The sequence below is a fragment of the Aythya marila genome, assembly GCF_965140915.1.
Source record: "Aythya marila genome assembly, chromosome: W".
In the NCBI taxonomy this organism is placed as follows: Eukaryota; Metazoa; Chordata; class Aves; order Anseriformes; family Anatidae; genus Aythya; species Aythya marila.
In genome coordinates, this window is record NC_139081.1 from 12,993,345 (window position 1) to 13,019,464 (window position 26,120).

General features: G+C 48.1%; 1 protein-coding gene across 1 annotated transcript in view; it reads left to right on the forward strand.

The window, feature by feature from the left end:
• Positions 1–26,120, forward strand: part of LOC309889446 (SET-binding protein-like) — a gene marked incomplete at both ends in the record, with an annotated part of 396,027 nt that overhangs the window by 132,915 nt on the left and 236,992 nt on the right. The window contains one exon of the mRNA XM_082782296.1: positions 17,873–17,944. Coding sequence (XP_082638422.1) covers positions 17,873–17,944 — 72 coding nt within the window. The remainder of the gene's footprint in view (positions 1–17,872; positions 17,945–26,120) is intronic.

Below are 26,120 nucleotides of genomic sequence, written 5' to 3' on the forward strand. Positions count from 1 at the left end.
GTATTCTCTTTTAGTTGGTGGACACTGGTGTGTTCAGGTGGGGAGGAAGATAAATTTGTTGGTGGAACTCTTCAGAAAGTTTCTCCACAGCTGAGACGCAGGCCTGTAAGGAAGAGGAGAGACTTTCTTTGTACTAATGAAGTTATTTAGCCACTTCATCCACTGTGGGTTCCTCATCTTCTTTCCAGGCCATTATTGCCAATGAGCTGGCTTATGATGATGGTGCACTCCGTACAAACTTCCGCCACATGGGTCATGTACACCTGACTTCATCTGGATCTATGGATGTTTGTCCGAGGTCTGGGTCCTCATAAATCACCTCCCGTATGGCTAATTCCCTCAGGTACTGGATTCCCTTCTCCATAGTGGTCCACTTGCCTGGTAGACATACAAGTTCTTCCTTGAAGGGATACCTTTCCCTCACAGCTGAGAGGAGACGCCTCCAGAGGCTGTGAGATTGTGCTCCATCTGCAATTGCTTTGTCAGTGTCTGCATTTCTAGCAAGGGATCCCAGCGGTCTGGCTTCCCTGCCCTCTAATTCCACACATTTGGTTCTGGTGTCCCAGCACCGGAGCAGCCAGGTGACAAGCTGCTCACCTATGTAACGACCAAAATCTTTTCGCAGATCTCGTAGCTCATGCTGGTATAGGTTTCAGGTAGTTACTGTTGATTTTTCAGCATCCTCATCTTCCTCCTCCTGAATCCCTTATGGCCCAGCATCGTCATCTCTATACCTAGACTTGGCAGAAGATTCTTTGCGTTCTAAATGACCTGAATCCCTATTGCATCTTTTCACCTTCTCTACAGGGGCAACTTGCACTGCTACAGCTCGTTTCTCTGACCACGTTACAGGGTCTGCCACAGGGGTTGGAATACCCTCTGCAGGGTCAACTTGCACTGCTACAGCTCGTTTCTCTGACCCAGCCACTGGAACTGGAGCGGCTGCAGGAGCTGGAACTGGAGCGGCTGCAGGAGCTCGAGCTGGAGCGGCTGCAGGTACTGGAGCAGCTGCAGAGTCCATCGTAGGGGTTGGAGTGGCCATTGGATCTGTCACAGGACTTGGAGTGGCCGCAGGGTCTGTCACTAAGTTGATAGTAGTATCAATCGCAGCTCGATAGGCATGAGCCAGGCCCCAGCATGTTACAATGATCTGTGTCACTTTGGACCTGCCAGAGTTATGACACCCTTTTTCAAGCATTCTACCAGTTTTTTAGGATTTTGCCGTTGTTCAGGGGTGAATTTCCAAAACACTGTGGGTGCCAACTGCTCTAGATGCCTGCCTATATCCTCCCATACTCCCTGCCACTCACAACTATCTTGCCTCCATGCAAATCTCAGGATGATATTCCTAAGTAGTTGTTTAACTTTAAGCAAAGCTGAAGCACATTCAGGTGGCAGAACAACAAGACCATGCTGGTCTGAGTATCCCAAGGATATTCAATATCTTGGAGAGCTATTGTAACAAGCTCGGAGGATAAGAGGGTGGTGAAGGAGGAAGGGAGAGTGATCAAGGAGGATACAGGGGTGGTGAAGGAGAAAGGGAGAGTGAACGAGTAAGAAAAAATATCTTCCCCTTTCCCCTCCACAGATTGACTCCCTGATGAAAAAAGGCGATAGGTGTAATTGCTAATAGTTTCCGAGATACAGTTTCCTAAGTATAGAGTCGATGATGTTGCTGAGTACAAATACCAAGTTAGAGTCATGACCAGATATCTCATCGTCTCATAAGCCACTGTTACAACACACAGTACCATAATGATCTGAGACCAGGGCCCAGAGAGGATAAAAAACATGACAGAGAGCACATATGGAAAATAATGTGCTATAAAACTCAATTTGGAAAACAGCAGATTTGAGATTTAAGCAATCAGCATTATGACAAGTAACTATTAAACAGGTCTAATACTTATACCAATTTTAGTTTAACACACTCTGGTCAGATCTGCCGTTATCTCAACCCTTTGTGCCCCACGTTGGGCGCCAAAAGGACTGTCGTGGTTTAACCCAGCCGGCAGCTAAACACCACACAGCCGTTCACTCCCCCTCCCCCTCCCTCTCTGGGGTGGGGGAGAGAAACAGGAAAGTGAAGCCCGTGGCTTAAGATAAAGACAGATTATTAAGACAGGAAAATAATAATAACAATAATGATAATAACAATAATGATGATAATAGTACTACTAATAATAATGTGTACAAAACAAGTGATGCACAATGCAATTGCTCACCACCCACTGACCGATGCCCAGTCTGTCCCTGAGCAGTCTGGCCTCCCTTCCCCCCAGCTAGCCACCCCTATATATTGTTTAGCATGACGTCAGATGGTATGGAATACCCCTTTGGCTAGTTTGGGTCACCTGTCCTGGGTCTGTCCCCTCCCAGCTCTTCCTGCACCCCCAGCCTGCCCGTTGGCAGGACAGAGCAAGAAGCTGAGACGTCCTTGGCTTGGTGTAAGCACTGCTCTGCAACAATTAAAACATCGGGGTGTTATCAGCACTCTTCTCATCATAAGCCAAAACATAGCATTCTACCAGGTACTAGGAAGAAAATTAACTTTGTCCTAAATGAAACCAGGACAAGCCTCAATGGGAAATCTAACATAAGATGTAATAGGTTCAGCCATCTGTCCAAAATGATATGAGAATTCCTGTTTTTGAAACCCAATAATGGAGATCAGGGACAAGTTCACCATGTGTGTAATCTCTAGCAAATTATTGGTATGCTCCTTAGATTTCCAACTTGGGACCCAATCCCTCGGGAACAGAGTGAGGAAGGGCAGGTTTAGGAGATCAGACCTGTAAAAGGAACATGGTCAGCATCCCTTTCCAGAGGTCGCTTCTACAAACAAGCACTGTTACAGCCCTTTCTTCCTCTGCTCTGATTTATAGCTCATTTTGGTGCATAAACTGTGCACCTACAGAGCGGTCTGCTCAATTGTTGCTGAAGCCTGAGGTCTCACGGGAGCAGTAAACAGCACAAGTGAATGGGAACCCCGATCCCTCACCAATGTTTCCGTGCAAGGAAATATCAATCTCTGTGTTAGTAACAGGCAGAGAAAAGGGTAATGACTAGACAGATTGGGTTTCTTTTTCAAAAAAGCTTAGGGTCAGATTTCTCAACTCTTGAGAGGGTCCAGATTTTTTTACTTTCTTTTCTTTAAGCCAAAAGTTAAACTCATCCCTTCCTCCCACCAGTTAAACTAAGAAGCGAAAGAGGAGCCAACTTTTGACAAAAAATGATCAACATCCTGCCACTCTTATCAGGACGTGATGAACGGATTTTGCAAAGAGATCAGCACGCAGCATGAAACAGAGCTGCTCCCGGTCCACATGAACGGGGACTTGGGCCTCCCCTGTCTCTCTTGGTCGCCCACAAGAAGTGCCAAAACTTCAGTGAGGAGATACTCAGATGGTATGCACTGTGCTGAATGGAAGGCCAAGCCTCTGCTTTGGAAGGCTGCGTGGTATAAACTGTTGGTCACATCTCCTCTGACTTTGTCCATCATTTCTGCTGACTTGGATTGTTATCCTGATTTGTACAATCTAAAGACCTGAGTCTTGGTCCCCAAACCACTTGGCTGAAAACCATGGCTTGAGTAATTAATAAATAATAGGAAAGACAGAAAAAGAAAAGACTACAATAAACCATTTAGCAAGAACATCACCTGGTCTTCAGTAGACATTCATTCTTTGCTATACATGCAGTGAATGGGTGTGCTTTTATCCTTCCCAGAGTGAATAGTCCAGGGACATAGGATAGCTGGCAACATCCTTAAAAGAACATTGGCCTGATTCTGATCTGCCTTACACATTGAGCAACATTAGTTGAGATATCCTGATGTAAATCCAGCCAAAGATTAAAACCAGCCCTGCACCAACAAGAGGACTTAAGCAAAACATACGGCTTTCATCCCAACAGCACCATCCCTGGGCTATTTTACCTCAATTACATCCTGATTTAAGAAAACTGGAGAGCACCGTATCATGTTCAAACTGTTTTCTTTCTTCCTTCTCTGTCAAATTACGACCACTGCAGATCTGATGAGTTTTGAGATTGGTTGGGGAAATAAGACTCTCTTCAAAGTTCTTATTTTGTTTATTGATTCAATAGTATTTACAGACAGTATTTACACACAAGGCTAACAGGCACATTTGAATTGGGAGTGCTGTAATCCTGAACATTATCTGTGGCCAGAATAGCCAGTTTACAGATAAGTAAGTACTCTGCTTCAGGGAAACCAAGGCTTGTAGTTCTCTTAGGGAAGCCAGCTTGTTTTATTGCCAGCTTTCAGGCAGTCTTCTCTTAAAGTTTTCCATGGAATCACAGGATCATTTTTCCTTATTTCCCTCATTTGTGTGCAGTCATGAGAACCAGGATGGCCTGAAATTAAATAAGTTCAACCAAAGTCAAAGGCTTTGCAGTTTTTGTTTTTGCTTGAAACCAGAAGCAGAAGAGCCAAAACACTACATAAAAGAAGGAAAAAAAAAAAAAAAAAAAAAAAAAAGCTGTTTTAATTGTATTTTTGGCATCAGCGACTGCTTTGAGACATACTAGAAATCATTCAAGAAAGGTCTGTTCTTATGACATTTCTAGTCCTGCTCTGAAGACTGAGGGCTTTAGATAAGCATCTTCATGTGGGGATCCTTATTCAAAACAAACCACTGAACATTTTGTAGTTCACCCACTGCTAATATGGATACCCCCCCCCCCCGTGCATGTCTCCCTGTGTGCTTGCACACACACAAAAGTTCTTCAAGGCAGCATCCTAAAAGTGGATGCTTTTCCTTGCCTGTAACATTTTCATTTCCTCTCCAGCAAGATCTTTGCCTTGGCAGGAGAAAGAAAAAGAAGAAAGCAATTGTTGTGGTTTAACTCAGCCAGCAGCTAAGCACCATACAGCCGTTCGCTCACGTTCCCCCCTCCCTCTCTGGGATGGGGGAAAGAAACAGGAAAATGAAGCCTGTGGGTTGAGATACAGACAGTTTATTAGGACAGAAAAGAAGGGAAAATAATAATAATAATGATAATAGTATTACTACTAATAATGTGTACAAAACAAGTGATGCACAATGCAATTGCTTACAACCCGCTGACCGATGCCCAGCCTAACCCCGAGCAGTCTGGCCTCCCCACCCTGGCTAGCCACCCCTATATATTGTTTAGCATGACGTCAGATGGTATTAAATACCCCTTTGGCTAGTTTGGGTCACCTGTCCTGGGTCTGTCCCCTCCCAGCTCTTGCTGCACCCCCAGTCTGCCTGCTGGCAGGACAGAGTGAGAAGCTTTAAAGTCCTTGGCTTGGTGTATGCACTGCTCTGCAACGATTAAAACATCAGTGTGATATCAACATTATTCTCATCCTAAATCCCAAACACAGCACCCTACCAGCTACTAGGAGGAAAATTATGCTATTCAGCTATGTTAGCTGAAACCAGGACAGTAATGAAGTGCCCCATGATGTCCGAAGGATTTCCTGTCCTCAGCCTAACAGCACACATCAGTGTCGCTTTCTCCCCCTTCTCCTTTGTCTCATCTCTGCATTTTTTCTCTCTTTCTCAGCCTGGAAAAAAACAACATTCCCCTCTCCCTGGTAGCGTGGGTGACAGAGGCAGAGAAATCAGCACAGTGTCAGCAAGAGTTTAGCCCCGCAGCTGGGACCTGAACTTTCCGCAGCAGAGCACAGCGCTGGGTCACTGCACTAAAGCAAGCCAGATTGATACAAAGTGCTTGCTCACTCTGGGAAGGAAAACATCAGAAGCCAGTTAATAAAAATGCTTAGACACCATCTACTGTGAGCTTACAGCAGCAATGGCCCCCAGTTTATCCTGGAAAAGATCACCATGGAGTGTATGTTTACTGTCTTAACCCCCAAAGTGACACAGTATTTGGATGCTATCTGTGCACGGAGTGTGTAACGTAGGTCAGTGTAGATTTTAGAGCTGTTGAAACCAGAGATGGAGTGTGTGGACTCAACATGCTGCATGCCATGTGAAGTTTTCAGCTCTGAAGACCTGAATTATCATGTCTGCCAATAGTTAATGTGCCTAGAAGAGGATGCTAAAATATTCTTTCCCACTTCGGTTTGCAGATGAGAACTTGTTAGTCTGTAATATGTTTTATTTATAGTGCCTTTCCACTCAAAAGGATCAGAAAGTGCCTCTGTCTGGGAGTCCCTTCAACGAGCTACAGATACCTCCAGGCAGGGATGCTTCTCTGTGGTGGCCTCTGACTGAGGTTCCAGGGTCTCCTTCACCATGGAGGCACATGAGGGACTTATCTGCCTTGCCAGACACCATCACTGGATCCTCAGGGACGGAGGGAAGGGCAGACACCCACCCTAAGCCCAAGGAATAGCAGAGAGAGAAAATCATCCGGTGAGTTTGCTGGTAGAGGACTTAGATTGATGATAACTCTGTTTGGAAGCAGATGTTGGGATGAGCTATTTCCAGTGCTGGGCGATATCTTTGTGCAAAGACCTCAGACAGCGAAGCCACAGCTCAGAAGAAGGCATTTGGTGGCCTTATCTGGGCAGCGCTTCATCCAACCCAGCAAGCACCAGCCATGCTGGAGAAAGCTCCAACGACCCTGCGCAGGGGATATGGCCCAGTGGTGGAGATGCCCCTAAGGGCATGGGGATGGGCTCTAAGTGTGCACTCATACGTATCCCTTAATGAGTGCGGCACAGCGATGCTGTGCCTACTTAGGTGCCTTATAGGTGCACTTATAGGTGCCTACTTATTTTACATCCCCTCCAGTGCCTGCCCATCAGCTGCTCTATACGCATCTGGCAGTGGCCAAAGGCTCAGCTCCTCCATGTGGCTCCTGGCAGAGACAGGGTGCCACCAGCCCTCTACTTTCTTGCTGCATTAGATGTGCAGGCCAGGGAAGCAAAAGTCAGACCAACTGACGGGTTTACGATTCCAGCCTGCGATTTCTGCTTCATCCACTGCCAGGTGAGATTTTGCCAAGATACATATTAGGCAGCTGCTCAGGACACTGCTGTTTTGTCTTTATCACCCCGAGCATGCTGTCTGTCTCTGTCTCCGCGACTCTGCTTTCGAGATGGTTCCTTTCCTGTTCCCCCGGGTGGCCAGAGCGTGGTCAGGGAGAAGCAGCCAGGTGCCTTTATGCATGTCCCAAAGGACTCAGTGCTGCGGGGAGCGGAGGCATCAGGGCTGGAATGCAGCTTGTGCCCGTCTGTCAAAGAGCTCTCCTCCTGCCCCAGCTTCCAAGGAGCTATTTCTGATGTGTCTCAGTGGACAAGGGAGCCCAGCCAGGCTCATCAGAAGCCCCCCAACACCACTGACTGCTCACGGGGCCGTACTCTGAATCACAGACTCACAGAATCTTCTAGGTCGGAAGAGACCTCCAAGATCACCTAGTCTGACCTCTGACCTAACACTAACAAGTCCTCCACTAAACCATATCACTAAGCTCTACATCTAAACGTCTTTTAAAGACCTCCAGGGATGGTGACTCAACCACTTCCCTGGGCAGCCTATTCCAATGCGTAACAACCCTTTTGGTAAAGAAGTTTTTCCTAATATCCAACCTAAACGTCTCCTGGTGCAACTTTAGCCCATTTCCCCTCATTCTATCACTGGGCACGTGGGAGACTCTGCTCCGGATCTCCAGCCTGGCTTACAGCTTGATGTGCTCATGGCACTGCTTTTGCTGTGCTGAAATCCTCAGTGCATCTTCTCCCCTCCCTGCAGCATCAGTAATATCATTACTGTGATTTTCTTCCTAAATCTCTTGTTCCTCCAGGCACCAGATGAGGTGCCCTTTACACCACGTTATCCCTATCATGTGTTTCAAACTCTGGTTTAACTGGAGTCACGTTGCTGGCTAAAAGTTGGCTCTCTTGGGACCTTTCCCATGGGGAAAACACATTTTGCTCCCCCAGCCAAACCTCCCCCATGGAGAGGGACTGGCACTTTCTCATCCTGGTATGTGTGAGGGTTTCTCTGCCTGCTTTCAGGGCATCTCTCCCTCCCTCTTTCTTCCTTGGAGAAGAGCATACATATGTTGTTTGTACATATGGGGTTTTCTCCCCCCTCCCTCTTAGTCCATTGAGTGTTGCATCATGTTTCACTCCCGTTGCTGCTCCTTACACATGTGCTGCTTTGGATTTGTGGGTGGGAGCAGGAGGGAGCCCCTCTGGTGGGCACGCTAAGAAGGAAAACAAATTAAAAAAAAAAGAGAAAAAAAAAAAGGAGGGGGGGGAGATAAATATTTGGGAGGAGGGGGGTTAAGAGCAGAGAAAAACAAATTGAAACTGGTGCTAGGCTGGAACCAGCAGCTGGCTACCAGCGTAGCAGGCTGGGAAAAAGTTAGTGGAAGAGCTCTGTGACATGTTTGGGTTGCTTAAAAAAATACACCCTCCCTCCCTTCCCTTCCTATGCCGCTTCTGTTTCTCACCCGCCCCGTGAGCACAAGGAGGGATTCAGCTGTCAAAGGCGGGCTTGCAGAAAATTTGTATTTAAAACGATGTTGAGGGAGGCAGACAGAGAATGTCTACTGATGCGAATGTAGGTGTGCACGTGAGTGCCCGGGGTTCCGCCAGCTCTCAGGCACCCAGGGGGGCTGGGGGTGCACAGGGAAGCTGCTGTTGCAGCTGTGAAGAGATGCCAGGACATTGGCAAGCATGGCGTGATTATTATTATTTTTTTTTCCAATGGAAAGGGTGGGAGGGCTGGGGTGGAGGAGAAAGGAGGGGGGGTGGAAGGTTGCAACACTTGGATGGAAAAATTTAGAGTACAAAGAAGAGATCAATGAAAAGGAGTGGCAGGAAAGGGGAAGGAGGCTACGAACTGGCTGCTGTGGGAATAGCTTTTGGTTTGCTGAGTGGGGACGGCTGGGAGAGGGCTGGGGATGTGAGGTGATGCCGGATGGGGCTGGGGAGGCAGGCGGCGGCAGAGCAGAGCGCCTTGTTTTTGTCCTTTCTCTCCTCCTCCCTCCGCTGGGCGCTCGGAGGAGAAAAGACAAAAAGCTGAACCAGTGCCAAGAAGGAGCTGCAGCAACTCGAAACTGGCGCTCTGTGCCGCACTAATATTTCCAAGCAGGGCTGCTTTCGAGAGCGGCAAAACATGCCAGGAATGAGAATGGCCGCGGCACGGGGCTGCCAGCAAGCTTCAGGAGCCTTTTCCTCCTTTGCCTTTTAAACACGACTCTCTTCCTTCCCTGTCCACCCTCAGCAGGATTTAAGGATCCTTGTCCTTGGCTTTGCACAGGTCCAGGTACAGCAGGGGGGTGGCAGGGAGCTGGGCAGTCCCCAGCACCCCCAGCAGCACTGCCCCTGGGCACAGCATGGCAAGCACTGGGCAGAAATGCTGGGTTTTCCCCCCATTTCCAGCCTAGGTGTGTGCATTATCAAGCTCTCGAGTATAGGATTATAAGTGAGTAACCGAGAAGGAGGAATGAATCCCCTCCTGCCCACCTCTCCTGCAATCCCTATGTAGAGGGTTTTTTAATTTTCATGTATTTTTCCTAGCAAGGAAGAGAAGACTTGATTCCCTGGAAGTTTTCTGATTGTTTTCCCGTTGCCACTCCTTCCCCTCCTCGTCACTATCCTCCTCCTCTATCAGTACCCATAAGGCTGCTCTCGCTGTTCTGTATCATGCTGCAAGGTTACTTGTAGGACATGCAAAGCTATGCAAGGTTCAGCATCGCCTGCATCGCTGCTCCCCGGTGCTTCTCATTTGCCAAGGGACGAGGCAGCTTCCAGGCTGCCTGATGCAGGCACCTGGCTCTGCTGGGCCCCTGCTTCATGCCATTGAGGGGTTTCTGGTGCCAAAACCCCTTCCTGCAAGTCTGCCTGGGCAGAAAAAAAAACAGTAATAATCATATGGGGCTGAAACTTTGACAGCAATTTGTAAGGTTGGTTGATTCACAGGGGCTGGGCTGGAGTTTTGCTGTGACTTTTGTCTGAAAGAAAACGTTTTGCCCTGTGGCTCCCATCTTCCCTTCATTCACAAGCTAGGGAAAGGTACATGCAAATAGCATTTTTAGGGAGGGACTTTTTTTTTTTAATATTTTTAAACCGTTTTAAAATTGTTACCAGCACGAGCATTCTTGTAGAAGCCCAGTATTTGAAACCGAACGCAAAGATCTGTCTCACCACCACACATTTCTTTCTGGCTCGTGCTGGGATTTGGTTGGTTTTGCAGAAATCAGAGACTGGGGAAAAAGAAACCCCTGCCTTTGGGTTTGAAAACAGGTCCAGATCCTGCAGATGCTGTTTTACCAGCAGCTGCATCACTGACACAGCCAGAAGGTCAGGTTCAAGGAGGGTTTTCCAAAGCATGGGCAGAGGCTCATTAGTTTGCCACATCTCAGGAGCCTGAGGGTGGTTAGCTTGGCCCAGTTCATGGTCCCAGGTATGGGATGATCCCCGTGACCTCTCCCTCACCTGAAAATCCTGCCCTAATACATATCCAAACCACTTAAAATCTCACATTTGTTTTTGGACATGTAGGCTTGGGTTTGGAGCACCTGATTCTGCTCAGATAATGCCTTTTGGAAACAGTGTGATAAATAGTGAATAAGGTACACACATGAAAGTACGTGTTTGGGTATGCGGACATGGGCTTGCTGTTTGCTTTTCAGTTGCATGTTCAGACTCAATGAGATGAGCCTTGTAGTTAAGCTACCATCCTCACCAAGGGTACATACCATGCAGATCTTGCCTGAATTTCCTTTGCTGATGTTTCTGGCTGGTGCTGCTCCCCTTTCTCTGGTCACAGCCCCCTCTTTTTAACCTGAGATCCCTCACCATGGGATGCCAACCTGCAAAAGCAAATGGCACCATTGAGGATTAAAGCCCACATCAAATTGAGCAAAGGAGACCCTGGCAGCATTCCTAAGCCTCATGCACCTGCAGAAAGTATGGCTCACACTTCTAGATGTGCAACAGCTTGTATTTCCTACATAGTTACATCTCTTAATACTCCACTTAACAAATAACAATTACCTAACGGATTTATTGACAGGATCTCAAATGTATGGACAAAACATTAATGTAGACCATGTGCACAAAGTAACATTGTATTGTGTGTCATTCGGGAAGGTAAACTGAGGACAGCAAATGAAGAGACCTTCCTAAAGCTTTATATTTCAGAGCACAGATCTCTTCTATTTCTTCAGTGTCTTGACAGTGCTCTGGAGTAAGGGAACTTTTGTAAGGGAGCTTGTCCATCTTGGTGCAGAAATGTTTCTCCTACCAAATGGTCCAGGTAAACCATCTGGCCATAGCCTCCTACTGAGTGTTGCAATGCAGTGACAATGCAGCTGAATGTCTTTGTCTTTATTCCTCCCTGTATCAGAGGTGTCTCTGGATGTATTTCCCTGAAACATGATATCTCATGAATACTCTCCAGTTGCTTACTTCAAACCTCTTTTCCTTATAACACTTTATACTGAAACATTGCTTGCTTGGAGTTGTTATGAGATGCCTTGGATCTGGAAGGGTTAATCCAGAGGACTCTTCCAAGGCTGTCTTGCACCCCTTCTCCCCACACCTTCCCCACTCCCAGTGTTATTTTTTTTGGACTGGTAGCCTCGCATTTCCGTAATCTAAACGTGCAAATGCTTTGCAGTCATGGTCCAGTAGCTGGGTTAATCTCAGACACCTGGAGTGGCAGATGGCTGATTTGTTGCTGATTCCAGTTACACAGAATTGTGCCACCTATTATCTTTGCACAGGCTGCCGCTTAAAAGGATGCCTTGGGCAAAATCAGTGAAAAGCAAAGCAAATGCTCTCATCTGCATTACCACAGGTGAAAATGTGAAATATTTTACCTTCATGTGAAGAGCTTGAGAGGTAGACAAATGGGAGAGGAGGCACGAGGGGAAGAAGGGAAGATATAATTTTTGTACCAGAAGTGCGGAAGCACAGGGGCACAGGGCAGAGTGGGTTTGCCACAGTCATGATGTTGACTCACAACCACTTATCCTGTTTTAAATGGTTTTGCAATGTGGTAATCATTGGCTTTGGCTCCCTGCTTTAACTCCGTGTTTCCCTGGGCTACCCAGAGGAGAAATCTGCCTGTCTGCATGGGTTAAGGAGAAGCCTGGGGGACCTACCAGAACCGAGCAGGGATGAGGCAGCCGGGGGTGAACCCTAGCACCATGTGCTCAGGGGGTGGTCGGCACACAGAAAGATGTACTGAATTGGAGAAGAGCAAAATTTTGGATACTTTTGACTATTTTCCACACAGTCATGCCCACAATTGTTATAAATGAAGTCTCAACTCAATCTGAATTTTGTAATATTTATAAAACAAATATTTCTAAAAGGTATAAAAGGCAAGTAAACAGCACTGGGTGTGTGGGGAATCTACGCTCCAACACGCACACATGAACATCAAACATTCTAAATATACAGAACATTGCTTTACATACTAAACCCAAGTATGCCTACACATACGTACAATCAGGAAAGAACAATCCTTTAAGTTCCATGACTTACTAAACTCGAGTACACCTATACATATGTACAATCAGAAAAGGTAACAAACAATCCTTTAAGTTCCATGACTTAAAAGTCTCCATTTTCCATTCCTTTTCTTGATTACACACCCAGACCGACTACCCGTTCGAAAATGCAGCAGTTCAGGTCACCGGATGCAGGGAGTGTCTGAGCCTGTTGCTGCCATTGGCGGGAGACAAAGAAAGAAACTGCGAGCGTGAGGTGTGAGCAGGTGGATGACCTGGTCCGCATGCTGGTGGAACTCAAGGAGGACGTGGAGAGGTTGAGGGATAACAGGGAGTGCGAGCGGGAGATAGACTGGTGGAGCAACTCCCTGCAGGGCCTCAAGGAGAGGTACCGGGGTGAGACACCCCAAATAGGGGTGGACCCCCTGCCCTGTTGCTGTCAGGCAGAGGGAGGGGACCTGGGAACTGAGGAGGAATGGAGACAGGTCCCTGCTCCACCTCGCAGGCGATGCCCTCCCCCACCGGCCCCACCTTCCCAGGTGCCCTTACGCAACAGGTTTGAGGCCCTGGAGATTGAGAGACGGGTAGCTGAGGAAAAGGTAGAAAGTGTACTCAGGAGGATGCCTAGGGCAAGGAAGTCAACTCCATGCCTCAGGACTGCCTCCACCAAGAAAGAAAGAAGGGTGATTGTTGTGGGAGACTCTCTTCTCAGGGGAACAGAGGGCCCTATTTGTCGGCCTGACCCTACCTGTAGGGAAGTCTGCTGCCTCCCTGGGGCCAGGGTCAGGGACGTTGCCAGGAAGCTTCCCAACCTGGTTCGCCCCTCCGACTATTATCCTCTTTTGATAGTCCAGGCTGGCAGTGATCACGTTGAAGAGAGAAGCCTCAAGGCTATCAAACGGGACTTTAGGGGGCTGGGGTGATTAGTGGAGGGAGCAAGAGTACAGGTGGTGTTTTCGTCTATCCCTACGGTGGCAGGGAGAGGTACAGACAGGACACAAAAAGCCCACCTGATAAACACATGGCTCAGGGGCTGGTGCCAGCAAAGAAATCTTGGTTTTTTTGACCATGGGGCGCTTTACTCGGCACCCGGCCTGATGGCCGAAGACAGGTCCCTATCTCTAAGGGGAAAAAGGATCCTGGGCCAGGAGCTGGCGGGGCTCATTGAGAGGGCTTTAAACTAGGTAAGATGGGGGATGGGGCTGAAACAAGGCTTGTTGGAGCTGTGCCAGGGGGAACAATGGCAAGGCCAGGGGATAAGGCAATGGCCCAGCTGAAGTGCATCTACACTAATGCACATAGCATGGGTAACAAACTGGAGGAGCTGGAAGCCATCGTGCAGCAGGCAGGCTATGACTTGGTTGCCATCACGGAGATGTGGTGGGACCACTCTCGTGACTGGAGTGCTGCAATGTCTGGCTATAGGCTCTTCAGAAGGGACAGGCAGCATGGAAGGGGTGGTGGTGTGGCTCTCTATATTAGAGAGTCTTTCGAGGTTGTGGAACTCGAGGCTGGGAATGACAAGGTTGAGTCCCTTTGGGTTAGGATCGGCGGGAAGGCCAACAAGGCTAGTGTCCTGGTCGGGCTCTTTTACAGACCGCCAAACCAGGATGAGGAGACGGATGAGGAGTTCTACAGGCAGCTGACAGAAGTTACAAAATCGTCGGCGCTTGTTCTCGTGGGGGACTTCAACTTCCCTGACATATCCTGGAAGCACAACACAGCCCAGAGAAAGCAGTCTAGGAGGTTTCTGGAGAGCGTGGAAGATAGCTTCCTGACGCAGCTGATTAGTGAGCCTACCAGGGGAGGTGCCACGCTAGACCTTCTGTTCACAAACGGAGAAGGACTGGTGGGAGATGTGGTGGTCGGAATCTGTCTTGGGCAGAGTGACCACGAAATGGTGGAGTTCTCTATTCTTGGTGAGGCCAGGAAGGGGACCAGAAAAAACGCTGTATTGGACTTTCGGAGGGCTGACTTTGAGCTGCTCAGGACACTGGTTGGTAGAGTCCCTTGGGAGGCGGTTCTGAAGGGCAGAGGAGTCCAGGAAGGCTGGGCGCTCTTCAAGAAGGAAATCTTAATGGCGCAGGAGCAGTCTGTCCCCACGTGCCCAAAGATGAGCCGACATGGAAGAAGACTGGCCTGGCTCAACAGAGAGTTGCAGCTTGAGCTTAGGAGAAAAAAGAGGGTTTCTAATCTTTGGAAAAAAGGGCGGGCCACTGAGGAGGACTATAAGGATGTTGCGAGGCTGTGCAGGGACAAAATTAGGAAGGCCAAAGCTCATCTGGAGCTCAATCGGGCTACTGCTGTTAAAGACAACAAAAAATCTTTTTACAAATACATCGATGCAAAACGGAGGATTAAGGAAAATCTCCATCCTTTACTGGATGCGGGGGGAAACCTTGTTACAAAAGATGAGGAAAAGGCGGAGGTGCTTAATGCCTTCTTTGCCTCAGTCTTTAGCGGCAATACCAGTTGTTCTGTGGATACCCAGTACCCTGAGCTGGTGGAAGGGGATGGGGAGCAGAATGTGGCCCTCACTATCCACGAAGAAATGGTTGGTGACCTCCTACGGCACTTGGATGTGCGCAAGTCAATGGGGCCGGATGGGATCCACCTGAGGGTACTGAGAGAACTGGCGGAGGAGCTGGCCAAGCCTCTTTCCATCATTTATCAACAGTCCTGGTATCAGGGGAGGTCCCAGTTGACTGGCAGCTAGCAAACGTGACGCCCATCTACAAGAAGGGCTGGAGGGCAGACCCGGGGAACTATAGGCCTGTCAGTTTCACCTCAGTGCCTGGGAAGCTCATGGAGCAGGTCCTCTTGAGAGTCATCACGCAGCACTTGCAGGGCAATCAGGCGATCAGGCCCAGTCAGCATGGGTTTATGAAAGGCAGATCCTGCTTGACGAACCTGATCTCCTTCTATGACAAAGTGACGCGCTTAGTGGACGAGGGAAAGGCTGTGGATGTGGTCTACCTTGACTTCAGCAAGGCTTTTGACACTGTTTCCCACAGCATTCTTCTCAAGAAACTGGCTGCTCTTGGCTTGGACTGGCGTACACTTCGTTGGGTTAGAAACTGGCTGGGTAGCCGGGCCCAAAGAGTCGTGGTGAATGGAGTCAAATCCAGTTGCAGGCCGGTCACTAGTGGCGTTCCCCAGGGCTCGGTACTCAGGCCAGTCCTCTTTAATATCTTCATCGATGATCTGGATGAGGGCACTGAGTGCACCCTCAGTAAGTTTGCAGATGACACCAAGTTAGGTGCATGTGTCGATCTGCTTGAGGGTAGGAAAGCTCTGCAGGAGGATCTGGATAGGCTGGACCGATGGGCTGAGGTCAACTGCATGAAGTTCAACAAGGCCAAGTGCCGGGTCCTGCACCTGGGGCACAACAACCCCAAGCAGAGCTACAGGCTGGGAGAGGAGTGGCTGGAAAGCTGCCTGGCGGAGAAGGACCTGGGAGTGATGGTGGATAGTCGTCTGAATATGAGCCAGCAGTGTGCTCAGGTGGCCAAAAAGGCCAACAGCATCCTGGCTTGTATAAGAAGCAGTGTGGCCAGCAGGTCTAGGGAAGTGATCGTCCCCCTGTACTCAGCTCTGGTGAGGCCACACCTCGAGTACTGTGTTCAGTTTTGGGCTCCTCACTACAAGAAGGACATGGAGGTGCTTGAGAGAGTCTAGAGAAGGGCAACAAAGCTGGTGAGGGGTCTGGAGAACAAGTCCTACGAGGAGCGGCTGAGGGAGCTGGGCTTGTTCAGCCTAGAGAAGAGGAGGCTCAGGGGCGACCTTATTGCTCTCTACAGGTACCTTAAAGGAGGCTGTAGCGAGGTGGGGGTTGGTCTGTTCTCCCACGTGCCTGGTGACAGGACAAGGGGGAACGGGCTAACGTTGCACCAGGGGAGTTTTAGGTTGGATATTAGGAAGAACTTCTTTACTGAAAGGGTTGTTAGGCATTGGAATGGGCTGCCCAGGGAAGTGGTTGAGTCACCATCCCTGGAGGTCTTTAAAAGGCGTTTAGATGTAGATTTTAGGGATATGGTTTAGTGGAGGACTGTTAGTGTTAGGTCAGAGGTCAGACTAGGTGATCTTGAGGTCTCTTCCAACCTAGAAATTCTGTAATCCTGTGATTCTGTGAAACAAGTCTCCATTTTCCATTCCTTTTGAACAATATGTCTCGCTTTAATTTTTTAAGCAACTTGGTCTTCAGGCTTTATTTATCCCGTTCTTCCCAGAACAAAGAAAAGCATATCCATCTCCTTTTCTAGGCCAATGAGGCCTGAGTCAAAAGGCACGTCCAGGTCACCAGGGGGCGTAACAGCAATAGCCTTCGATGGCTGTAGCAGCAGAGGGGCCCATGGCGTAGCAGTCGGATCACTAAAGGAGCCCGCAGCTCCCTCACTGTCTGGCAAACTACACGTTTTTGACTGTGGTCCCACACGGCTCTTTAAGGCCTCAGAGACTTCTTGCCTGGTGCCGAGCAATTCCACTGCAACCTTGTCATTTTTAGTTGCAGAGTCCCACACCTTGACCTCAATTTGGTCCCATATTTCAGGCTCATAAACTGTCCAATTGTTAATAAGGAGAATAAGCTGTAAGGTTACCAGGACAGTCTTTGTTTCTAAGGAGGTATGATTCCCCATAATGCGCAACTGCTTACCAGCGAGAGGCAGTTATGTGCGCGGGTCCGCTTCTCTCAGCTTGAGCTTCTTCCCAGCTCCGGTGCGCCCATTTCCAGTGACTTTCTGTACGAGCTTCTCTGAGCAGTTTGCTGAGTTTGACCGAACCTGTCTTCATGGGGCGATCAATGTGCCTGTTCCCGTCCTGGTCTCTGTTCTGCTTGCCTGTTCCTTTTCATTCCTTCTTTCTGATTCTTTATTGATGACATAACTTCATCACATCGTGTTGCTTTTTTTTTGTTTGTTTGTTTGTTTTTTTTCCTGAGGACAGGCTCCCCTCTTATACCCTTCTCCCCACAGCAGTTCTTTTCAAAACAACTTTGGTCAAACAACTTCTAATGTAACAACAACAGCAAACACACAGAAACATCCATGCCTTAATGGCTGGAGAACAAGAAACCCCATACTGCATGGAGTCTCCTGAATCACCCTTCTTTGTTCCCTCTAAACTCTTTTACATTCCTGATGGCCGACGTTTAGATGTAGAGCTTAGGGATATGGTTTAGTGGGGACTGCTAGCGTTAGGTCAGAGTTTGGACTCGATGATCTTGAGGTCTCTTCCAACCTAGAAATTCTGTGATTCTGTGATTCTGTGATCTTTAAGAGTCTGATGTTATCTTAACCACGGGGTTTCCAACCCCCATGGCCACATTCCCAAATCTCCCCCTTCTTTATTAATATCAACCATTTTCTCGACACGAATTACCACTCCATATATAACAGAATGAAGATTCTCTCTTTTCTCTTTGCTCTGGGAAACGCCATAGAGACAGATGAAGAATTTGGGAAGAGAGTGTGGGTTCCCTGTGCAGAATCCAATGATGAAATCTGTGAACAAGGTAAGAGCAAGGGGTTGTGGCTGTGAAGGGTTTTGTTGCTTCCTTTTCCCCTTCCAAACCTGTTATTGAAGCATTAGACGTGAAATGTAGGATGTGTGTAGCACAGGAACTGATATTCCAAGTGCTAAGTGAAAGAGCCTAAAAAGATCAAGCTAAATAGGGCTTCTTTTTAATGCATGCCATTATGATGGTTTGGGTTTGTATTGTTTCCAAATTATCTACGGGTGAGTAATTGTTATCAGCCTCCTGACACCAGGACCTAATTAGAAAGTAAGAGCCTTAAATAGGCCATTTGCATAGTGAGCTTCCATATGTCTCCTTGTGCAATTTATTTGCTTCACTCCATTGAGATATAATGAGAATGAAACTCCTCAAACTTCCTTTGACTCTGAGGCTCTCTTCTTCATCTCCTCTGCAGTTAGAGGCCACTATTAAGAAGATAATATCTATTTCCCTTTGTTCAGAAAGAAAAAGCGACTGTACTGCTACCCTTATTCCAGATCAGACAAGTTTTTCTATTTCCCAGTTTCCAATGGAAATAGAATGAGAAACAGCCAAACAACCCACAGACAGCCTGTGAAAAAATGTAATGCTGTCAGAGAAAGCACAAGGAAGGTTAGGACAGGCTGATCTCGAAGGCATACTATCCACCATAACTAGGGCTCCTAAAAACCTGATGAGGACTAATGTCCTTGTTTTTTCAGCGGAAGTACAGGTCCCATTTAAAGAGTTCTAAGCTGGTTCTGTTTGGATTTCTTCCTTCCAGGATGTTATTAAGGGGGAAAGGTTGGTTCAAGGCTGCTTAAGTTTTGTCCTAGTTTTGAATATTTAGCTCAATCTGGAACAACACATTCTGGGGCCCTCTGCTCACATAATTTTGCAAAGTGTGTTCTTTAAATATAGTTTCAGAAGATATCCTTTATTTCCAAACTCCTCTTACATGCATGACTCCACCCCATCCTTCATTCTTTTATTCCCATCACCCTGAAGGTAGCAAAACTTAAGCATATGATGGGGTGCCATTTTCCATAGGGATGAACTTTAATGACTGCTCAAAGTGTTGTCTTCTCTTCTCTGCTCTGCTCTCCTCATCAGGATCTTATTTCATTTCCTGGTGTAAGTCAGTTCCACATGCAATGATTTTGTTTATGATAACTCAGTTGCATGTTCCCTTCCAACAACTGCCGTTGCCTTCCAGAAGGGAGGTTAGTGTTGGTCCCCTTATGGTGATAATTATAATCAGACCTGTCATCCTTCACACAGTCTACGCTTATCACTTGGATTTAGGAGGATTTTTCCTAAAGCCTATTACCAGTGCAGCTTCTTAGGGAAAAATAGTCATGACTTTTCAGCTAATTTTTGATGGCTCTCAGGTTTGAAAGCACAGAGAGGAGCAAAATGACTGCCAGTTGCAGTTAAAGGCACTGTCTGTCTATCGGGGTGTAAAGCTCTGCTTCTGGAGAGCAGGGATAGAGAGACAGTCTGGGGAGCACAGCATTTTAATGCATCTGTGACAACTCTTTACATGTGCAGGAGACACAAGGCAGTGCTTTTTCCAACTGCAGCACTCCCCACCCCCCGAGCTCTGCAGACCTGCCAGACAAGGGCTCCAGGTGTCAGGCGGTGCTTGGCAGTGGCACCTTCTCTCCCTGCTGTTTTGGGCAGCTATCTGTGGTTCTGCCTGTGTCAAGCTGCTTGGCCGCGGATGGCCAGAGGAGAGGCTGCTGTTTGCGGCGATGGCTGGAGGTGATGGACAGCATCCAGGGATGGGCTCAGCAATGGACTAACGGACCCGCTGCCACCTGCATGCGGCACTGCGGTGGTGACTGACTGGCCAGTGCCATGGTGGGAAGTCTCTCGGTGTTTTCTCTATCCCAGGACATGTAGAAAATTGCTCACCCTAGTGTTTTTCACTGGGAGAGGCATCTCACCATTTAGTAGAATCCCCCTCATTTTCACTTCATTACTCCCATTGATATGCTAATAACCTCTTTCTTTGGCTTTTGCTTTTTGCTAACTTAAAAAAGCAATATGACAGTTTATAGCATTTCATTAGTCTAAATGAGTGATGTATTTTTCAGTCCCTCCTGTGTTGTCACCATGCTCTTTATGTTCTCAGAGAGCTGGACTCCCTTGGTCATGGCAGGAGTTGAAGATGGTCAGTGCTTTTTAGCTTTTGTAGCAGAGGAAATGGTGGGACAGTGGGAACTTGTGTTCTCTGCAGCTATGTACTGACAGCGTGCAGGGATATGATTTGCCTTTGTTTTATTTAAATTTACTGGCAACTCAAGATTTATCTATCAGGTGTCACTCCCTGAAGGAAGATAAATACCACATAGCAAAGACTTCATCTATTATACAAACAGATTTGAGGCTTTGCTATTGCATTTCCCTGCCTGCTGTAAGGAGTAAAAATGCCTTTGGCTGAACAGACCGAGTGATACTTAGCGGTGTCGTGGTTCTGCTCGAGTGGGCAACCGAGCTCCACCACAGCCGCTCTCTCACTCCCCCTCCTCAAAGAGGAATGGGGAGAAAATATGTGAAAAGGGCTCAAGGATTGAGATAAGGACGAGAAAATCACGCAATAATTATTGTAACGGGCAAAACAGACTCGGCATAAGGAGATAGTAAGATTTATTGCCTACAACTAACAAGCGAGAGAAGTGAGAAAACAAAGGGAAAAAAAAAAACAAAAGCACCTTCCCCCCCCATCCACCCTCTTCCACCTCCTCCCCCCGAGCGGTGCAGGGGAACGGGGGAATGGGGGTTATGGTCAGTCTACAGCACTTCTTCTCTGCCGCTCCTTCTCGGTCACTCTCGTCCCCTGTGCTGTGGGGTCCCACCCACGGGATGCAGTCCTTGATGAACTGATCCGGCGTGGGCTTCCCACAGGCAGCAGCTCTTTCAGAACTGCTCCAGATATGGGTCCGTACCACGGGGTCCATCCCTCAGGAGAAAACTGCTCCAACCTGGCTCCCCTACGGGCAGCAGCTCCTGCCAGATCACCTGCTCCTGCGTGGTCTCCTCTCCACGGGCTACAGGTCCGGCCCGGAATCTGCTCCGGCAGGGGTCTTCCACAGGCGGCAGCCTCCGTCGGTGCAGGGCCACCTGCTCCACCGTGGTCTCCTCCACGGGCTGCAGCATGGAACCGTGCTCCACCGTGGTACTCCATGGGCTGCAGGGGGACATCCTGCTTCACCATGGTCCTCACCACAGGCCGCAGGGGACTTCTGCTCCGGCGCCTGGAGCACCTCTCCCCCTCCTTCTACACTGACCTTGGTGCAAGGCTGTTCTCTCACTCCCTTGACTCTCCCGGCTGCTGTGTGGCGCAGCGTTTTTTCCCTGTCTTAAATATGCTCTCACAGAGGCGCAAAACAACATCGCTTATTGGCTCGGATCTGGAAAACAATGGGGCCCTTCCCAAACATGGGGCAGTTTCTAGATCTTTCTCACAGAAACCACCCCTATGGCTCCCTGCTACCAAAACCTTGCCACGTAAACCCACTACAAGCGGTAACATCTTATGACCTCAGCTGAGATCTCAAGCCATGTTAGTGGAAAGATTATGATGTGATGGAAAGAGGGCCAGGAATAGCCTTTTTATCGTGAGACCCTTTCTGTGAATATCCTTCTTTGTTATATTCAGGTGGTTAATCACTGGAGCCAGGACCATCATTTGAAAACAGGGGAGTGAAATATTGGAACAGGTGATCCAAACACACTCGAGTTTGCCAACTCCAGTTGGATATTACAGCTTACAGTTTCTCCCTAATATTCTTCTACTCTCCTGTTTCTATCAAGCGTGGGTGACGTTGCAACATTTGCTGTCATTAATAACCCCATTTTGGCAGGAAAATCTACACAAAATGGACCCTGAGTCCTTGGACTGCAGGGAGCTGCAGTCCCCAAATCCAAGGGATGCACATTGTGAATACGGATATCTGACACTGAAGGGAAGCACTCACATGGAAATGTCTCCCTGTCATTTTTGAGATAATAAAGGTAATGCTTAAACCTATTTCAACCCTATTTAGAAAAAAATGTAGGTTTTAAAAATTTATAGCCCTGCTAGTGTTTTTCTTTTAATGGAACCAGAGACAAATGAGAATAACTTTTACATCAGTCTTGCTTACTTCCTGCTCAGGATTTTTCCTTAAACTTTGTGGTAGGTTTAAATTAGCCTCCTTTTTATCTTAATGGCCAATATTAATATTCAGCATCCTGGATAACTACTCATGAAGAAGAATGCTCATTCCCTGCTGACTCTGCACATCGGGAATGGTTGTGCCCAAGTTTGATCTGGCTGCCAAGGCCACTTCTGGTGAGGAAGGACAGGCGCTGGTGAAGTCCGAATGTTTTCTGGTCTACGTGAGTCGTGCACAGGTAGGCCCTGCTGGTTATGGAGTCTGCAGCATAGTCCTGCACGTGCTAGAGTGGGGATGTCTGAGTTGTGCAAGTGTTGTTTCTTCTTGAGCCGAATGATCTGCTTGTTTCCCCAAAGGGAGAGAGAAGGGCTGGCAGTGCAAGAATCCTGAGCTACTCTCAGTGTAGTGGGGATGCTGAGGCACCAGGTCTGGAAAACAATAGCTGCCACAGCCCTAAGGAAACTCTTTGAAAATGAGAAGGTTATGGAGGTGGAGGAAATACACAGCAGGGCACCATCTCCTCTTATTTCCCCCAGCCTCTTCAATCAGGTGCCTGCTGGGCTTCCCACTCCTCCTGCCTTTAGCAGTAGATCATAGGATCATAAGGCATTATTTGTTGGCATTAACTCATCCACCATCCTCCTGGCAGTATAGCTCCCCAAGTCAGGGAGCCGCAGCGAAACATGGATACTATGAGCCTACATTGGGCTTTGAACTGCAGCTGCCAGGGCTACAGAGGTGTCCAAGCAGGAACTGCAAGGAGGCACCAGTTCCCTGACACCAGTCTCCACCACCTTTCCTATGGGTGCTGCAGAAGGTGGGTGCAACACCGAAAAAGTGCTGCTGCTGAAATACAGCTGGACAAGTATACATGGACAATAATACATATAAATACATGGACATAATATAATAAATACGTGGACGAGTTCTGGAGCACCGCAAGCAAAGCTGTTCGAAGAGGTGGGTTCCTCGGAAAGGTGCCTGTCTGAGAGTAGCAGCTTCTTCTGGTAGCTTGGAAACCTTGCCACCAAGAAGGCTTTGTGGTGTGCGTGGTGATGAAAGTGTAGGTATGAAATGCTTCCACCTTCTAGTGCTTGGGTCCCTGTGGGGAGCAGGAGCTTGTCCAGGCTTGGGTCACACCGTACCAAGATCTTCTTTCTTGGTGTGGGATTGGCTTAGTGCCACTGGGTCTTCTGCCAGATGGCCCCTGTCTCGAAATACTCAGTTCTTCTAAAGGCGAACTCTTGTGTTCAGCTTCTTGTAGCTCAGAGGGACCCATGGAAACAGGCTCACTGGGCTTCAGGTCAGCACAGAAGCTCATAGAGAACATCTTACAGTCCTCCAGAGTAGTATGGTTAGAGCATATGGTAACTACTGGAGGTAGGATGCTTTGTTGGGGGCATGCAATTTAAAGCGACAAGTGTTGAAGTTGTAGTGCCAGGCAGATGACAGTGGTGTAGGATGAGGCAAAGAGAACAGCGGTTTGTTTCTGGAGTTAAGCTGCCTGTGTATAACATCTTTGGCATTTTAAACAGAGAACATCTGGTTCCTTACAATTATTAGACACCAGAGATCTCTAGTATCTCACTGAGTAAGAGTGGTATCACGAACCAACAAAGGTTATTGTTATAACCAAATTTAGAGCCATACATCTCCCTTCACCTTACTGGAAAGTGGTGATCTTGGGCAGGAGAAGGGGAAGAATGACATTTATGTCATACCAGTGCCTTAGGCTGCATCTGTCTTAAGCAAATGAAGTGGCATCTGGGAACGTTGCTGCGCACGGGAATGAATATATATGGGTATATTCAAACTAATAGACCTTGGCATTCTTTTGGTCCATGAAAACTAGCAAATTTTTAAATCATTCCTAAGCATGGATCAGGGCTGTGGTGGTTTTACTCGGGTGGGCAGCTGAGCTCCACCACAACCGCTCTCTCACTCCCCTCTCCTCAAAGAGGAAGGGGGAGAAAATACAACACAAAGAGCTCGAGGTTTGAGATGAGAATGGTTTAATTAAAGGGAAAGGGAACGGGGAGAAAAAGAAACAAAAGAAACAATAAGTCTGCATGGAAGCACAGAGAAAAGGAAAAAAAATTATTATCTACTTCCCATCAGCGAGCGGTGTTCAGCCACATCCTGGGAAAGCAGGGCCTCAAAATGCGTAGTGGTTGTTCAGGAGGAACAGCCCCCTCCCCCATGAGAGCCCCCTTTTTATTGCTGAGTGTGACATCAGGTGTTATGGAATATCCCTTTGATTGGTTTAGGTCAGCTGCCCTGGTTATGTCCCCTTCCCATCACTTGCCCACCCCCAGCCTGCTGGCTCTTGGGGCCTTGGAAGGAGTCCTGATGCTGTGCCAGCACTATGCAGCAATAGACAGAACACTGGAGTGATATCAGTGCTGTTCCAGCTACAAGTGCAGAGTACAGCACTGTGTGGGCTGCTGCAGGGAAAGGTGACTCCATCCCAGACCTGGGATGGAGTCAAAGTTAACCTGTCGTTGGTTCTGCAGTGTCCTCCTACAACACATAACTTGGATAACAGATTATTTTTCTCCCAAGGTTAAATCTCCTTGAGGCACGCACCTGATATCCCCATCTTTCTGCGTTACCCACAAGATATACCTTGGTCCTTGGGCAAAGACAATCCCACGAGTGGGTTTGCCTTTTCCCATGGCAGGGGCAACCCACACCGCCTTCCCCATCCACTTTCCCACATGCACTACGGGGACTTTAGCTTCTCCCACAGTGTGTAGGGGGTTTGTTTCAGTAGGACCAGGATGGCTGTCAAGCCCCCTGTTGTTAACTAGCCAAGTGGCCTCTGGTAGATTTATGTCCCAATGTTTCCACGTCCCAGCACCCAATGCTCGCAGCATAGTTTTTAACAATCCATTGTACCTCTCAACCTTCCCAGAGGCTTGTGGGTGATAAGGGATGTGATACACCCACTCAATACCATGTCTCTTGGTCCAGGAGGTGACAAGATTGTTTCGGAAGTGACTCCCATTGTCGGACTCAATTCTCTCTGGTGTACCATGTCACCACAGCACTTGTCTTTCCAGGCCCAAGATAGCGTTTCGGGCCGTGGCATGGTTTACAGGGTATGTTTCCAGCCACCCAGTAGTTGCTTCTACCATGGTAAGTATGTAAAACCCTTGACGGGTTTGTGGGAGAGGTCCAATGTAATCAGTTTGCCAGGCCTCACCATATCGAAATCCAAGCCATCTCCCCCTATTCCAGGGAGACTTTACCCTCATGGCTTATTTGATTGCAGCACAGGTCTCACACTGATGGGTAACCTAACCTGTGTGATGGCCTCAGTGGTCAGGTCCACCCCTTGATCACGAGCCCATCTGTATGTGGCATCCCTCCCCAGATGTCCTGATGTTTCATGGGCCCATCGAGCTACAAACATCTCACCCTTACATCCCCAGTCCAGGACCACCTGAACCACTTCAATTTTCGAAGCTCGATCCACTTCTTTGTTGTTCTGATGTTCTTTGGTGGCATGATTCTTAGGCATGTGAGCATCTACATGATGTACCTTTACAGCCAGTTTTTCTACCCGAGCAGCAATATCTTGCCACAGGGTATCAGCCCAGATAGTTTTACCTCTGTGTTGCCGGTTGTTCTGTTCCCATTGCCGCAGCTACCCCCACAGAGCATTTGCCACCATCCATGAGTCAGTGTAGAGATACAATACTGGCCATTTTTCTCTTTCAGCAATCTCTAGGGCCAGTTGTATAGTTTTCACTTCTGCATACTGACTCGACTCACCTTCCCCTTCCATGGCCTCCACAACTCATCGTGTGGAGCTCCACACAGCAGCTTTCCACTTCCGATGGCTCCCAACCACATGGCAGGATCCGTCAGTGAACAACACATACTGCTTTCTGTCTTCTGGCAACTCATTGTATGGTGGTGCTTCTTCAGCACGAGTTATCTCTTCTGGCGGTACTCCGAAATCCCTGCCCTCCGGCCAGTCCACGATCTCTTCCAGGATTCCCAGGCAGTTGGGTTTCCCCATTCGA